The 15,270-nt window shown below is 38.1% G+C and overlaps 1 protein-coding gene across 1 annotated transcript in view; it reads right to left on the reverse strand.

Moving 5' to 3' along the window:
* The window catches only part of LOC139713631 (synapse-associated protein 1-like), a 35,126-nt gene that overhangs the window by 13,732 nt on the left and 6,124 nt on the right, over positions 1-15,270 (reverse strand). The window contains exons 3-8 of the mRNA XM_071625339.1: positions 14,223-14,363; positions 11,431-11,570; positions 8,131-8,222; positions 7,176-7,241; positions 3,119-3,322; positions 1,753-1,811 (exon numbers count right to left, since the gene is read on the reverse strand). Of these exons, the coding sequence (XP_071481440.1) occupies positions 1,753-1,811; positions 3,119-3,322; positions 7,176-7,241; positions 8,131-8,222; positions 11,431-11,570; positions 14,223-14,363 (702 nt within the window). The remainder of the gene's footprint in view (positions 1-1,752; positions 1,812-3,118; positions 3,323-7,175; positions 7,242-8,130; positions 8,223-11,430; positions 11,571-14,222; positions 14,364-15,270) is intronic.

A 15,270-nucleotide genomic window follows, 5' to 3' on the forward strand; every position in this document is an offset into this window, starting at 1 on the left:
TAGGATTAACTTAATAGCTCAATCACTTCTGGTTCTAGAGAGAAGAAGATTTGTAAAGATTTCTTGGGGCTCAATTGAATAAATTGAGATCCTATCCCCCTAGGGATGCTACCTGTCAAGTTTGGTGAAAATCTGTCACAGGTTTCCAAGAAGAACATGAAAATGTAAGAAGTTTACACACAATACACGACGCACCACACACAATGCACGACAGATGGTAAGTGATTGCAATATCTCACTTAAGCCTTGAGTTTAACTAAAAAGATGGATATTTTTATAATTATTTCAGACATTTCTTATAAATGCACACATGAACATTTTAGAGCAATAAAATCGAGGACTAACCAACACAAGCACACAAAGATTGTATGCTTTTGTATTTAAAGTTTAACGAGCCACGCTGAACCTACGGTAGCTCATGTTTCCCAGGTAAATAGTACAATAAACTCAACCATACATGTGACTTCCATCCTAAAGGTAATTTGTCTATTAAATGCACTCTGACCCTTTCCAGTATTTATCCATCAAATCCAATCATAATCTACAACTTCTGGGAAGCTGCAGTTCACAGAAATGATAGCATTTGATATCATATTTGACTCATGTACACGATTATATCATGTTTATACAAACTCAGTCTATTGCCTTGTCATTACTCTTATGAAATTCATTTGACACTTCTATTGACACATACAGTCAACACAGCCAAGCTCGATACTCCAGTGGGCCACCATTTCAAGTCCCATTCACTCCATCACTGACATGATTCTACAGGGCATTGAATCATCGGACATTCATCCAGACACAGTCCAAACCAGCAGAGCAAAGCTCTGGATGAATTGACTTCACACAATCCAACCCATGGCCTCAATATCCAGGAGGGAAATGACTATTAACATTTTTTTTTTTGCCATTCTTTGCGCATGTTCATAATGCACACCTTTTTATTACTGATTAATTCCTTCCTCTTGACAGAGTCTCTTTTATATAGCCCTTTTCCACCTACACATACATACACTTGTATTTGTTTGTGTACATATGTGCATGTATAGATAATACCAGGTTAGGGCTTGCTGCTTGTTCAGCTCCTCATGGTCCCCACACCGTCACTTATGCTTTGCTATTTCACTTTTTTCCTATTCTTTATCCTCCTGTTGTTCCTTGTCTTGTTTGATGTTGCCTCCCTATTCATCCTTATCCTTCATAGGTTGCCCCCTTTGATGTTTGGGATCATCAGTGGTCCACCTCTACCTTTTGTCTGTCCACCCTTCTGCTTCTAATCCCCCTCCCTTTACCTGTTGGGCTCCTTGCCCATGACTTCCAACCCATCCCTTTTGTTTTCTTTGTTCTATGTCCCTATAGCCCTCCCCTGACTGTTCTTGTTGTGTGTAGTCCTTTTAATACATGAGATTGCTTTTCCTGCCGTTTGTCATTTTGCCTCTGATGAAGATTCTGCTAGGATCGAAAGCTCAGGCCCCTTTTGACTCCATTTTACTCCATTGGCTTGCCGCTCCTCGATAAGCAGTTTTTAGCAGCTTTTTTGCTACGTGAAATAATTTGTGTGTAGTAAAAAGTTGAGCTGAGGCATACAAATCAAATGTCAACGTCAACAAAAACAGCACCACCATCAACATCACAGAAGCATGATCACATGGTGCAGTAAATTATATTCTGATACGAAGAGGTAGAGATCACAATGAAATTACAATGTTTCTAATCAATTTGTTGCAACGTCAATGTCCACTAACTTACCTGTAATTCCTGTTGAAGCTCTTTCTCCCACTCTGGTACATCTTCTGTGACTTCTTCATCTGTGATTGATATGAGGAGTGGGGTCGAGAAAAGATACCAAGTTGGGTTAGACTTTTTAATGCTTTAGTGAGAACTGTAACACATCTACTACAGACCTTTGCTGAGAACGTAATTACTAAATTAGTGTTTATGCAAGCATTTAGCACAGTGGCAGATCCAGAGGGGGGCGCACTGGGCACTCACCCTCTCTTTATTTCTTGTTAAAGATAAAAGAAAGAAAAAGAAAAAAAATGGGGTGTGTGCGCCTCCTTTAATTTTGTAAAGGTGCCTCTATACGGAATTCCTGGATCCGCCCCTGTAACATCTGATGCAATTGTCAACGTGTGTGCAGTTTGTTCCACTAAAAGAATGCAAAAAAAAAAAAACCACACACACACAGCTACCCTAGGAAAAAAAAAATCATTAGATACAATACAAAATGGATTCAAAGTCTTGATGTCAAGCTTATGTGATCCAGATAACAAATGTAGTGATCTGTAATAAGCCTACTCTTAGTCGTGGCTTGGACAATCTGTCAATCACAGGTCTGTGTAGTACACTGTGTCATGAATTGTTTGTGTCTTGTATGCAATGATATTGTTCATTTGTCAAAATCATTTTACTTTTTTCATTTCCTAATCTTCTTGCAATAAATATAAGATGCAGAGACACATGGAGAGAGAAATATTTTCTGAAATAAACAGTATTTTTTTCTTTCATAAGGTTTCAGCAAATTAACTATTCTACTTTAGATATTTCACTTTCATTTTTTAGAGCATGATAATAAAAACACCAACACATATGACTCTAATAGTGGAGAAGGTATGCAGGTACCAACAGATGTTTTGATGTGCAAAGTATTACATAGATGTTATGGGGGGGGGGGGTGATGATAGATTCAACTCCAGGCCTGGTTCCTTTGTCTTGTAGAGCAACAGTAAAAAACATCCCTGGAAAATTGCAAGATAGTCAAAAATTCCTACAGGCAGGCCACAAATCACAGGAAGCTACAATATACAAACATGTGTAAAAGTAAAATGTGTATGGTAGTCATTATACATTGTAGTTGAGACAACTGAAAGATTGTTGCAAATTCAAGCGAGCATATCAAACATTATGGGGGGCCAGCAAATACTATGAGTTTGGTCATCGTCTTCTAGTCATGATGAATTTACATACTTTCAAAAAAGTCATATACTGACAGGTTGGCATCAAACGGGACCATAATCTTTGCTGAAGGAGACGTGTGACACACATGTGAGGTGGGACTGTATTGCACAGTTAGCCCTGCAAGAACAAAAGTCGAAGTGATGCGACCATGTCCCACCTTTCTTGTCCATTCCAAGCTGCTCCATGCCCTTCTTGAGGTCGGCCTCATCCAACTCTGAGTTGAAGGCGTCGCTGATGAACTCCGACCCCGGAGGGCTGTCCGGCCTATCGATCTCCAGCTGCTCCTCATCCTCATCAGCCCCCTTGGCGGGTTTCGAGGGAAGACTCTGGGCACTCTTGGCATCGGTGGGCGGCGTCTTGTCTGGTGGGTATTTTGGGATTCAACACAGCACAACAACCCGACAGTGAACAACAGTTTTGGGATACTGGAGTAGAAGCTCATCTCTATTGGTACATCATCTGAAATTAGTAAATTCTCGATTTGAACACACACCATTTACCTCCACAATATTCAGCCATCAACGCTGAAGCTCTCATGAAGAGACTGACCCATCTTCACCTTCATCATGTTAACAGTTGATAAGGGGAGGTACTGTAAAACATGATATATTCGTGCCATGAATTTTTCGCGAATTGGAGCCGACGGCCTTTTTCGCGGCATGAAATTTTCGCAAACTGCCACTGGCATTCAATGCATATAGTGTAGACAAGAACTTTCGCGTGCATTTTAATTTTGCGAATCTTGGTGCTCGCGAAATTCGCGAAATTAATATGCACGCGAAAATTCCTCGTTTTACAGTACATAGTGGATATTGAGATCAAAAGTTTTACACAAATATCAAGCGGTATAAGACCATGCTTCTCAACCAAAACTGACATAAAAAAAGAAGGATATTTCATCTAACTTGGCCTAAAAAAAAAAATATATATATATATATAAGAGTAGGAGCCAAAGTGGGCCTTGAATTAAAAAAGTTGAGATGCACACGTATAATACATTCACATTATTCATGGCTTTGCAAAATTTCCATGTTAACTATTTCACGTGTGATCAGTCTCCATAAAATCACATGAAATATGGATGCTACGTAACTATATTATATTGGATGGCTATGAATGGGATACCAGTGAATATTGCACGAGTTAGGGCCAATATTGCACGAATCAAAGATGAGTGCAATATTGACCCTAACGAGTGCAATATTATACAAATATTCAATGTTTATGAGTGCGATGGTTCCGAATATTACATGAGCGTGCAAGTTTAACCGTTCTATTCAATGACGCGAAGAACGGTTAAACTTGCACCGAATGTAATATTCGGTACCGTCGCACGAATGATAAACATTGAATATTTGTTTTATACAACACATGATATCAAAATATCTAGGCATGGTCTAGAGTTTGGACCAAAAATAGATATGCTTTAACCCTAAATAGGTAGATCGAGAACTATGCAAAAGCCTACACCTAACGTTAGGCCAACTAGCTACGTAACGTACTGCCACTGGCTCGATCTCTGGTAGGCCCCCTAGGTCTTGAAAAAAAGGTCTAACTATACCCTATATAGCTAGGTCTAGAGAGTCTGCTTACCTCTATGTAAAGCATACTGTATTTGATCACTTTCTTAGTATTTGCTGCTGCATTTCACTCATGATTAGCAATGCGCTGAGATCCTCATCAGAGACGAGAACAAAGCTCGGGTGAAAAGAGGTAGGTCTACGTAGCCATGATAACGTAGTGGCATGGCCATGCGACGTGCGTGGGTACGTGGTGACCAGTAGTGGTATGGTACACATGGTGGACTGGTGAACCGGTTGTTGCGTGCTGCACTGGCGCAGCGCAAACCCTGCGGGTGCACGTATGCATCAATGCCAGCTAGCTGTACGATACATAAGTTCAGTGTGTCCTAGGGTCTATTGCACTGCCGGCTCGCTTGTATCGTTCAATAGTCGACTATTGCACTGCCATTGAGTGTGAGCGTTGGATAGCCGATTCCTCTGAATGTCATGTGACCAGCATTCATCCAATCAGATGGCAAGATTCCATACATGTGATGTATAATCCCTGATATTCCATGAATCAAGGCCTTCCAATATAATTATTATCATCTATACAATCAAGAGGAGCAAGCATAAACTGCTCAAAATTACCGGGCTTCTACTCGTCTTTGAAGTTGACTTGGCAGTCACATCCTAGCACTGAAAAGGGGAAGCCCCTAAAACTGCGTATGAAACAAGTAACTAGCAAGATGTCTGCGTGCTTGTGAATTGTAACAAAATGACGCGCACTAGTAGCAAGCGTTTGGGCATTCAGCAAGCGCTCGCGCAATAGACGAGACAGAATTGAATATGGTGTTATCTTGAACGGCAAGAAACAACGGTAGCCTATGGAGAATTAATACATTGGCCTATGTGTTTCGTTCAATATGCTCTGATATTGAACGGTAAAAATTGAGCGGACAACAATAAGCGTTTTTAATGCGCCGCTAAAACGTCCTATATAGCTGATAATTGTACATAACTACAATGTACATGTATGTTTTTACTTCTGGCAAGCCAACAATTGACTATAACTTTCCTAGGTGACTAGCATAACTAGATATATCGCTACGGCTACTGATATGCCTCCGCCATAATGCATGGTTTTCCTAATAGGTCTATAGTACAATGTCTTGACAATGTGTGATGACAGTTTCACACAATTGGCAAAATATTAAAATGACAGGTTTGACACAAATGTGCTTAATGTTCACTTTCCTAGAACTAGGTTCAATTGGATGAATGATTAAAATGTAAAAGTGCAGGTATTTGGGGAATTGATGATTTTTACTTGACTTTTGACCCTTTTATAAGTTTATGCATTGAGTAATTTTCAAGGTATTGAGAAAAAGTATAATTTCAGTATCAAATGGGAAAATAGCATTATCTAAACCTGGTCTTTGACCTTTGACCTCACAGTTCCAAAGAGAATCACTGTTAGGTTGAACATGCATAAATATGTAAGTTTCATGATGATACCTTGAGTTACTTTCGAGATATGGAGGAAAAAGTGCAATTTAGCACTTTCACTTGACCTTTTACCTTTTGACCTTTGACCTTTAGGCAAGAAACTTCCCCAAAAATATATATTGGGTAATACATGCCATACATCAAGTTAAAAAAAAAAAAAAACCTTCAGGCATATTGCATTTAAAGGAAAGTAGTGATATTTTGAGGAGTTGACCTCGACCTTTGACCCCCTGACCTTTGACCCATGACCCCCAACTTCCCTAGATAATCACTGCCCATCAGTACAAGCATATATACTAAGTTCCATGAAGATACCTTGAACCATTTGCGAGATATGGAGAAAAACATGAAATTTCACTTTTTTTTTTCACAAAATAACCTGTGACCTTTGACCTTTGACCCTGTGACCCTAAAATCCACACAAAGTATTATCCCCCAAGGATATACCCTCATACCAAGTTTGATGTAAAACCACCACACGGTTCTTGAGATATCGACAAAAACAAAACGGGACGGACGGACGTACGGACGGACGGACGGACGGACGACCCGAAAACATAATGCCTCCGGCCACTTCGTTGCGGAGGCATAAAAAAACATGTTACGCGATTGTTTTTCGTTTCTCCATTAAAAGTCTTCATTTTCCTTGGATTCTTTTTGTAGAGAATCATCACTTAACCTGCATTCCTGTAAGCTAAAAAAAAAACAACGCATCTTTCAGTCCATGATGAGGAGTATGTAACCTCATTACAAAGCAATTCAAAACCACTTGTTATTCCTCACTTAAAAACACACTCCACTAGCAAAGAGGAATTCCTGCACTGTCAAATTGCTATGAATCACTAAAGGAGATCACTCCATTTGCTGTCTGCTGAGTGCAGTCAAACTTTATTTGCCTAGCTTTAAAAAATATCTATTTGACAATGGTGCAAATAATCATTATGGTGATAATAAATGAATTCAAGAAATATCAAACTAGGAATACAAAAACTGAGCAGTCACACATAGCAATATGATGCAGAGTAAATACAAGTTTTGTTGGAATCTAATGCTGATGAAAATAAGATACAATGGAATTATAACAGACACAATACTGATACGAATTTAAGTCAGTTTGCCAAGTGTTTTTTTTTTTTCCTGTTTTTGTCCTGTGTTTCTGATCTATTTCTGAACCTAGGGCATCACAAGACCTTGTTGACTTACCTCCTTTTTGCGATGAACCTTCATCTGAAGAATGTGAAGCTGAGCCACTCCCTTTTCTACCATCACCTTTAAGAAATTTACAAGACTGTTTAGTTAGTTTTTTTTGTTTTCTCTCTCTCTCCCTCTCTCTCTCTCTCTCTCTCTCACTCTCTCTCTAGCAATATCATACAGTCTATTAAAACTCTACACTTGAGTTTACGGCATTGAAGAAATGACGGAAATGTACAGTAACGGATACAAATTACAGATTCGGGAAGTGGACACATTGAATTTCAAGAGTAACAAGTAGATGAAAAATACTAAAGAAAATCCTTTGTGGTCCATCACCACCGTACCCAACACGCTTGAGATATGCTTTAGAAAATAAAATTCTTAACGAATGCAGTCAAAATTCAAACGTTTGACTGCTTATATCGTTTCAAAGATTGTTTTCATTTAAATAATTCTTCATTTTTATGAAGTAAGTTGTTGCTGCGTTCTTCAGTAACCCATGACTTTTGAATTTCTGATTTCCAAGAACGTGACTGCACAAAGCAAGTTTTCTAAAAGGTCTCTTTCTTGTGGCAAGATCTCTCTATTTTTTCGAGGGTAGATTTGTTTGAAATAAACATTCTGGAAAGTTTAGAGTATGTACAATTCTTCCCTACCACAAACAGAAATCTATATTCTCCAACTTTCTCTGACCACATAGACGGACACGAAAATGTGTGATCGATATATGCACTAGTTTCAACTCATCTAATTTCATTTTTTTTTTTTACATGATTCTGAACCAGATGTGTTGCAGTCCTTCCTTCCTTGTTTATCCCCAGCCAATATTGTGTATTAGGGAGTTTGAACTAATAGAATGATTTAAAGTACTACACTATTTCTCTTTATATGAAGAGGTAGTACAATCTGATTAGCATGACAGCAATTTTACTGTCCAGTCGGTCAACCCTCCTCTGAATCTTACCTGATTTTGCTGCCAATGATGTAAGCTGGGAAGACTGTTTGATCAGGGACACCCGGTAGAAGTAATTTCTCCAGAAATTTTCCTCAGTGATTCTGTAAAATATTAAGCAAAATATGTTAGCACCAGACTTAAATGTGCAATAGTTCAAAGCTGCACTCAGTACTGACTTCTTTTTTCCCAACTCAATGTGGTATTTGGAGCTGAAGGGGCCTCCTGCTAACAAAATATTAACACAGAGTTACGCAGAATAGCACAAACCAATTGCACTTTGCTGACAATGTGTGCCCAGTGCTGTAATTTCTGTTTTAGTTTGATCCAGGTCAGCTTCAAGTACCAGCAACTAGCTTGTAACATGTCTGTATCAGTCTCCTGCTCATACAGTACTGTAGAGACCACTGAGAATTTACTTGCTGAATGGTCAAATTAATCCTTGGCACAGTGGCCTTGTTTCTTATTACAGACAGAACAGAGCCATTTGTAGATTTTAACCCATGTTCACTACTTTTAAAGTCATCTATTCCATACACAGCTGCAATCGCACAGACATCAAGAGTAGAACAAAGATAACTGAAGGACACAACATATTCTGTAAACATAAAAGTTGAAAGGTATATGGTATGAACATTACATACAGTTGTATGTACATGTATGCGTGCCACTTCTTCTGTCAGCCATAATAAACAGTGGTGGTAAATCTATCACAACATACATGTAGATCGTTGGGTCAGTAAAACTTCTTAGCTATAGCTACAATTGTATGCATACATCATAATCACATATTGTACATCATAAGCCAGATCTATAATAATTGTACATAAACCCACAATTACATGCAGCAGATGTTTGCTTGGAAACAGAACTTGTACTTTAAATGCAAACACTGAATTCTGCTGTGACCAATACCATGGTACCAGTCTCTGGAGCATCCATAGTAAATACTTAGCATTATGTAGTTGTGTGCTTTCTAATGATGATAAAACTACACTCACACAGGATGACTGCTGTATGGATGCCATATATTTAGCGAGTCTAAATTTTTGCGAATCAGGACTTTCAACAATTTCGTGAGTGGTTAAATTCGCGATACTTTAAGTACGGTGGGTGCCGAACGGAAAAATGTTTTTGCGTGTGTTACATTTGTACATAATTGGGATCAGAGTTATTATTTTCGCGTGTCTTTAATTTCGCGAATAGCACCCGACTCGCGAAATTTGCAAAAATAAAAACCTCACGAAATATTTGGCGTATACAGTATATGATGAATTGAAGGACTTTTGAGGCACCAACATGATGATTTGCTGTAGTCAGTCCTATTACGGTACATGACCACATTACCATACAAATTTAACTGCCTTCCTGCCATCATAAATATCACTCCTTCACTGCAAAATGTATGCCCTATGATTTATCACACACTTGAGTATAAAATCTCACATTTATTTTTTGTTCAAATTAGAGAGATATCACATAATATTTTTGTTCAAATGTTGGGGAGAAAGGTAAATACTGTTAACACACACAGGCAAAGGCACTGAAAGGAATATAATTTAAAACTAGAAATGTCGCTACGGCGACTGGTGTATGCCTCCGCCATAATGCATGGTTCTCCTAATAGGTCTATAGTACAATGTGTTGACAATGTGTGATGACAGTTTTACACAATTGGCAAAATATTAAAATGACAGGTTTGCCACAAATGTGCTGAATGTTCACTTTCCTAGAACTAGGTTCAATTGGATGAATGATTAAAATGTCAGAGTGCAGGTATTTGGGGGAACTGATGATTTTTACTTGACTTTTGACCCTTTTATAAGTTTATGCATTGAGTAATTTTCAAGGTATTGAGAAAAAGTATAATTTCAGTATCAAATGGTAAAATAGTATTATCTAAACCTGGCCTTTGACCTTTGACCTCACAGTTCCAAAGAGAATCACTGTTAGGTAGAACATGCATAAATATGTAAGTTTCATGATCCCTTGAGTTACTTTTGAGATATGGAGGAAGAAGTGCAATTTAGCACTTTCACTTGACCTTTGACCTTTTGACCTTTTGGCAAGAAACTTCCCACAGAACATATATTGGGTTATACATGCATACATCCAGTTAAAAAAAAATCCTTCAGGCATTGCATAAATATAAGGAAAGTAGTGATATTTTGAGGAGTTGACCTTGACCTTTGACCCCTGACCTTTGACCCATGACCCCCAACTTCCCTAGATAATCACTGCCCATCGGTACATGCATATATACTAAGTTCCATGAAGATACCTTGAACCATTTGCGAGATATGGAGAAAAACATGAAATTTCAACCTTTTTTTCACAAAATAACCTTTGACCTTTGACCCAGTGACCCTAAAATCCAAACAAAGTATCATCCCCCCAGGATATACCCTCATACCAAGTTTGATGCAAAACCACCTCAGAGTTCTTGAGATATCAACAAAAACAAAACGGGACGGACGTACGGACGGACGGACGACCCGAAAACATAATGCCTCCGGCCACTTCATTGGCGGAGGCATAAAAAAAACCCTCTCCCTGCAATGTTGACCCAGAGGTAACTTGTGCTACACTTAGGCACATACAACATGCCACCTTAACACAATACACAATGCCAATTACAGATGATATTCAGTGAAAATTGAGGGCTTTGCACGGACTTAATGAAAAAAAAAATAGCAAGTCCACTAAAACATAACCCAAACCTTGCATACAGTGTGTTTGTATATATTCAAATGAATGTAATCCGTTTGATACAGTTTGAATGTAGGCCTACAGTCCAGTCAACTCCAAGTTAACAAGCTAATCCTGATGGACCGAGGAAAATGCACAGTGAGGTGATATAAATTCCCACAGGAGAACACATGGAAGGCAACGAATGTGAATTGTGACCTTTTATTTTTTACTTCAATAGCCAATTATTTGATATACAAGCTGTTGACTTACACAGAGTTGACTGTACAAAGTGGTGTGAATAATTTTCCAAGTTTTAAGAACTTGATATTAATGACTGCACTTTTATTTGCTCTGATGATGCATGAAATATTCCAATACCGGTACCGTAAAGTAGGGCAAATGTATATTGCAGAATGTGTTTCATTACTGTACTATCTATGCAACATACAGCTGTCTTCTGCGAAAAGATCAGTTCAAATTACAAAAATATGGAAGGATGAGGATTTTCTCCATGACTAGGATGACACCAGCATGTGGCAGGGCTATCCCTAGTTTACTGCAGTCTTGTCAAACACAGCTTTCTCTATGAGTCATTCCTCTGGAAAATACCTCCGTACTTACTTTTTGGGTACTAACTCGAACCGCATCTTTCGCAGGTTGTTGTCTTCCTGCAGGGTCGCCATGGCAATGGGGTGGACAGCAGTGAATTCAAAGTGGAACTGCACACCAGCTGGTGGATTTCTCAGGAAATTCCTTTTGTCCTTGAAGGGTAGACAAAGAGCACAAATTATTCTCAATTTTACATCTAGAAAAAAAAAAGAAGAGATTCGAGAAGAGATTCGAGTCTGAACAAAGCTACACTGTACAGGTAATGTGCATTGTTTGTGTTTGCATACTTTGAGATTGCAACTGTACAAGTTTGCTTGCTATTGCTTTGACAAAATATGAAAAGCTGTATGACTCAATATGTATATTGTTCCAAAAGGCTCTTCATGAAACCTGTAATTTCAAAACTTGCTTATGATCTAGGGGCTTCGAGCACATGATGTCACCTGTTTAAAGGACAAGTTCACCTTCATATACATGTGGATTAAGTGAAGGCAACAATGTTAGTAGAACACATTAGTGAAAGTTTGGGGAAAATCCGACAATCCGTTCAAAAGTCATTATTTTTTGAAATATCTGTGCAATCACTGCTGGGGGAGAAGACTACTACAGTGTATGATGTCACATGCGTACAACGATATAAGGAAAATAAAAAGAGAATTTCACAAAACTTGACTTTTTTAATAAAGTGCACATTTCCTCGACTTGTTACTGACTTATGTTAGGGGTAATATTATTCCCCCTGACTTCTGAAAGAGAGAAGTCGAGTGTTCTTTTATTATGTGAGAAAAGTGAGAATATCTTGAATTTTCTTTATACTTTCTTTATATAGTTGTACTCATATGACATCACAAGCTATAGTACTCTTCTCATCCAGCCATGACTGAGCAGAAACTTCAAAAATTCATAACTTTTGAACGGATTGTCCGATTTTCCTCAAACTCTCATTGATGTGTTCCACTAATATTGCTGCATTCACTCAACCCACATGTCTATGAAGGTGAACTTGTCCTTTAAACATCCATGGTGTTGCTGATCAATAGAGGAAAAAAAAATAGCAATGGTATCTATTTTGTGCAATGGCCAAAGGTTCAGCATTCAGTGAAAGATGAGATGCTCCATTCAACTCTACTCTGTATTATACTGTAAAAAGGAGGAATGTTTGCATGCATCTTAATTTCGCGAACTTCACAACAGCCAAGATTTGCAAAATTAAAATGCATGTGAATGTTGTCTACACTATATTCACTGAATGAGAGGCAATTTGTGAAAATTGCAAACTTCGAAAAAAGGCTGTTGGCATCAATTCGCGATAATTTCATGCCGTGAAGATATCTTGCTTTACAATACATAAAGAGAGCATGGCATCTTTTACCACCTACAAAGTCTCATACCATCACATTCAAGACCTTGGTTCACTATTCAAATGAAATGTGTACAATTTGTTTGTGAGTAGATCAACACATACGCGTGACTAAGCATCACATGACCAACAAAAAGTTGCACGCCCTGATTTTAATCGAGGACTCAAAATAGGTGAAACAGGTTTAACCAATGTTTTTTTCATATTTTCTGAAAGAGCAATTCTTCTAAACTATTCTAAAGTTTGGAATTGGAATCATAACGCAAAAGGGAAATTGTGTTTTTAGCAGCTTTTTCAAACACTTGTAGAATAGTGTGATTAGGTATGTCTCTTGGGACCACTTTTCTAAAAAAATCCTTTATACTCTCTTCACATTCAACTCTAATACATGACTTTTGAAAAGATTAAACGCTACTGCTTTGAAAGTCAGTTGGTATTAGTCACTGAAGGAATGTGTTCAGAGCATGCTCTTTTACCTTAATCTGATAATCCCTTCATTGTTGTTGCTATGGTGTTCAACATCCTGTTATTTTGTTCCACTCATTGCACAGCTGGCATGGCTTGGTTAGATTAAAGGACAAGTTCACCTTCATAAACATAAGGATTGAGAAAATGCAACAGTGTTAGTAGAACACATCAGTGAAAGTTTGAGGAAAATTGGACAATCGATGCAAAAGTTATGAATTTTTTAAATTTTTGTCTTGGAACCGCTGGATGAGGAGACTACTACAGCTTGTGAGTCATATGCGTACAACAGTATAAAGAAAATGTAAAAGAAAATTCAACATATTTTCACTTTTTTTGCATAATAAAAGAGCACTTGACTTGCCTCTTTCTAAAGGCAGGGGGAATAATATTACCCATAACATTTGTCGGTAACGAGTCAGGGGAATGTATACTTTTTTCAACAGATGGAATTTTGTGAAATTCTCTTTATATTTTCCTTATATTGTTGTACGCATGTGACATCTAAGTTATTCATACACTGCAGTAGTCTTCTCATCCAGCGGGTACTGCACAAAAACTTCAAAAATTCATAACTTTTGAACGGATTGTCTGATTTTCCTCAAACTTTCAATGATGTGTTCTACTAATATTGCTACATTCTCTCAATCCTTATGTTTATGAAGGTGAACTTGTCCTTTAAACACTTGAATAGACCCTATACTTCAGAGCCTAGCTTTTATCAGTTAACACTTTTCCAGAGTGTCTGCTTTCTTCCCGATATGTAGATACATGTAGGTTAGGAGAGCCCATTTGTATTCAGTAATTTTAAAGCTTGAAGTCTGCTCTTGTAGAATCTTCCTGTCACTATAAACTCATGTCTGGTGACTTTCTGTTGGTTTTGGAATGCAGGTTCACAGCAGGGTCACATATATTCATGTCAGGATTCCAAGTACATGTTGTAGCTGAAGTGGACATCGCAGCTCACACTTGACCTCACCTGAGAGAGGGCTAGTATCTGCTCCTTCATCTGCTCTTCCTCGTTGTATCCCACCCATGGAGGTAGGGCCACCTCGGATCGCTTGGAATGTTTCTCCTTCATGAACTTCTCCTGTTCCTTCTGGAAGTCACCAACTATCGTCTGTGTGTGTGCATATCATATGTGCATGTGTGATTTGCCGGGAACAACAAAAAAACAAAATTGAAATATTGGTACACAATCCAGTGCAAATGTCTGAAAGCTTCAAGTATACATTTCATACTTTCCTGGAAAGACAATATATTGTAGATATTAAAGAATGTCCTTATAAATAGTTATAATTTGTATAAAGGTGTGTCTATCTTAGATACATATCTAAGATACATAAATTCACAATGCACATTCTTGAATCAGCAGGATAGTGAGTAGAAAGTAAATATTGTAATTACAACAATTCTTAATAAGAATTTCCATTTGTTGTAAAGGTGTATGCCCACTACAATGTTTCAGTTGTACAAATTGCACTTTTAAATAGTACAAAGTCAAAGCCACTAGGTTACTACTCCAGAATAATTTTCAGCAAAAAGTGGAATATAATATGCCAAGTCTTCACACAATGCATTGTGGAAGCAGTTTGAATAGACCACTGAATATCTGAGATATCGGATTATGAGCAAAAGTTCATTAAAACAGGAAATGATAATGGTAGAGTTCCTTTTTTTTTTCTCCTCACAAAATAATTCAACCCTTAACCCTTCTCCTCCCCCCCCCCCCCCAAAAAAAAAAAAAATAACATTGAGTATATAAAATGTACAGCATACATGGCTGGAAGTGACATGTTGTTTGTTTGTTTTTAGCCATGTATCAAATACCGCTTATTAGGGTAACCAAAGATGAAAAAAATGGTGTCTGTGACGCTGGATTCCAGATCCCTATGGTTAGGGCTACTTGACCCTAGTCAGCTTTTATGGCTATGCTATTAAAAACCAGGGGGTGAGGGTGGATTCTGCCCCTTCCCAACCCACTTTGATTACCCGGCCCTTTCAGGGTTGGGGGGGGGGGGCACAAA

This window comes from Diadema antillarum, unplaced genomic scaffold (genome assembly GCF_040938485.1).
Source record: "Diadema antillarum isolate AM-2024a unplaced genomic scaffold, OU_Dant_1.0 seq00002018_RagTag, whole genome shotgun sequence".
NCBI classification, from domain to species: Eukaryota; Metazoa; Echinodermata; class Echinoidea; order Diadematoida; family Diadematidae; genus Diadema; species Diadema antillarum.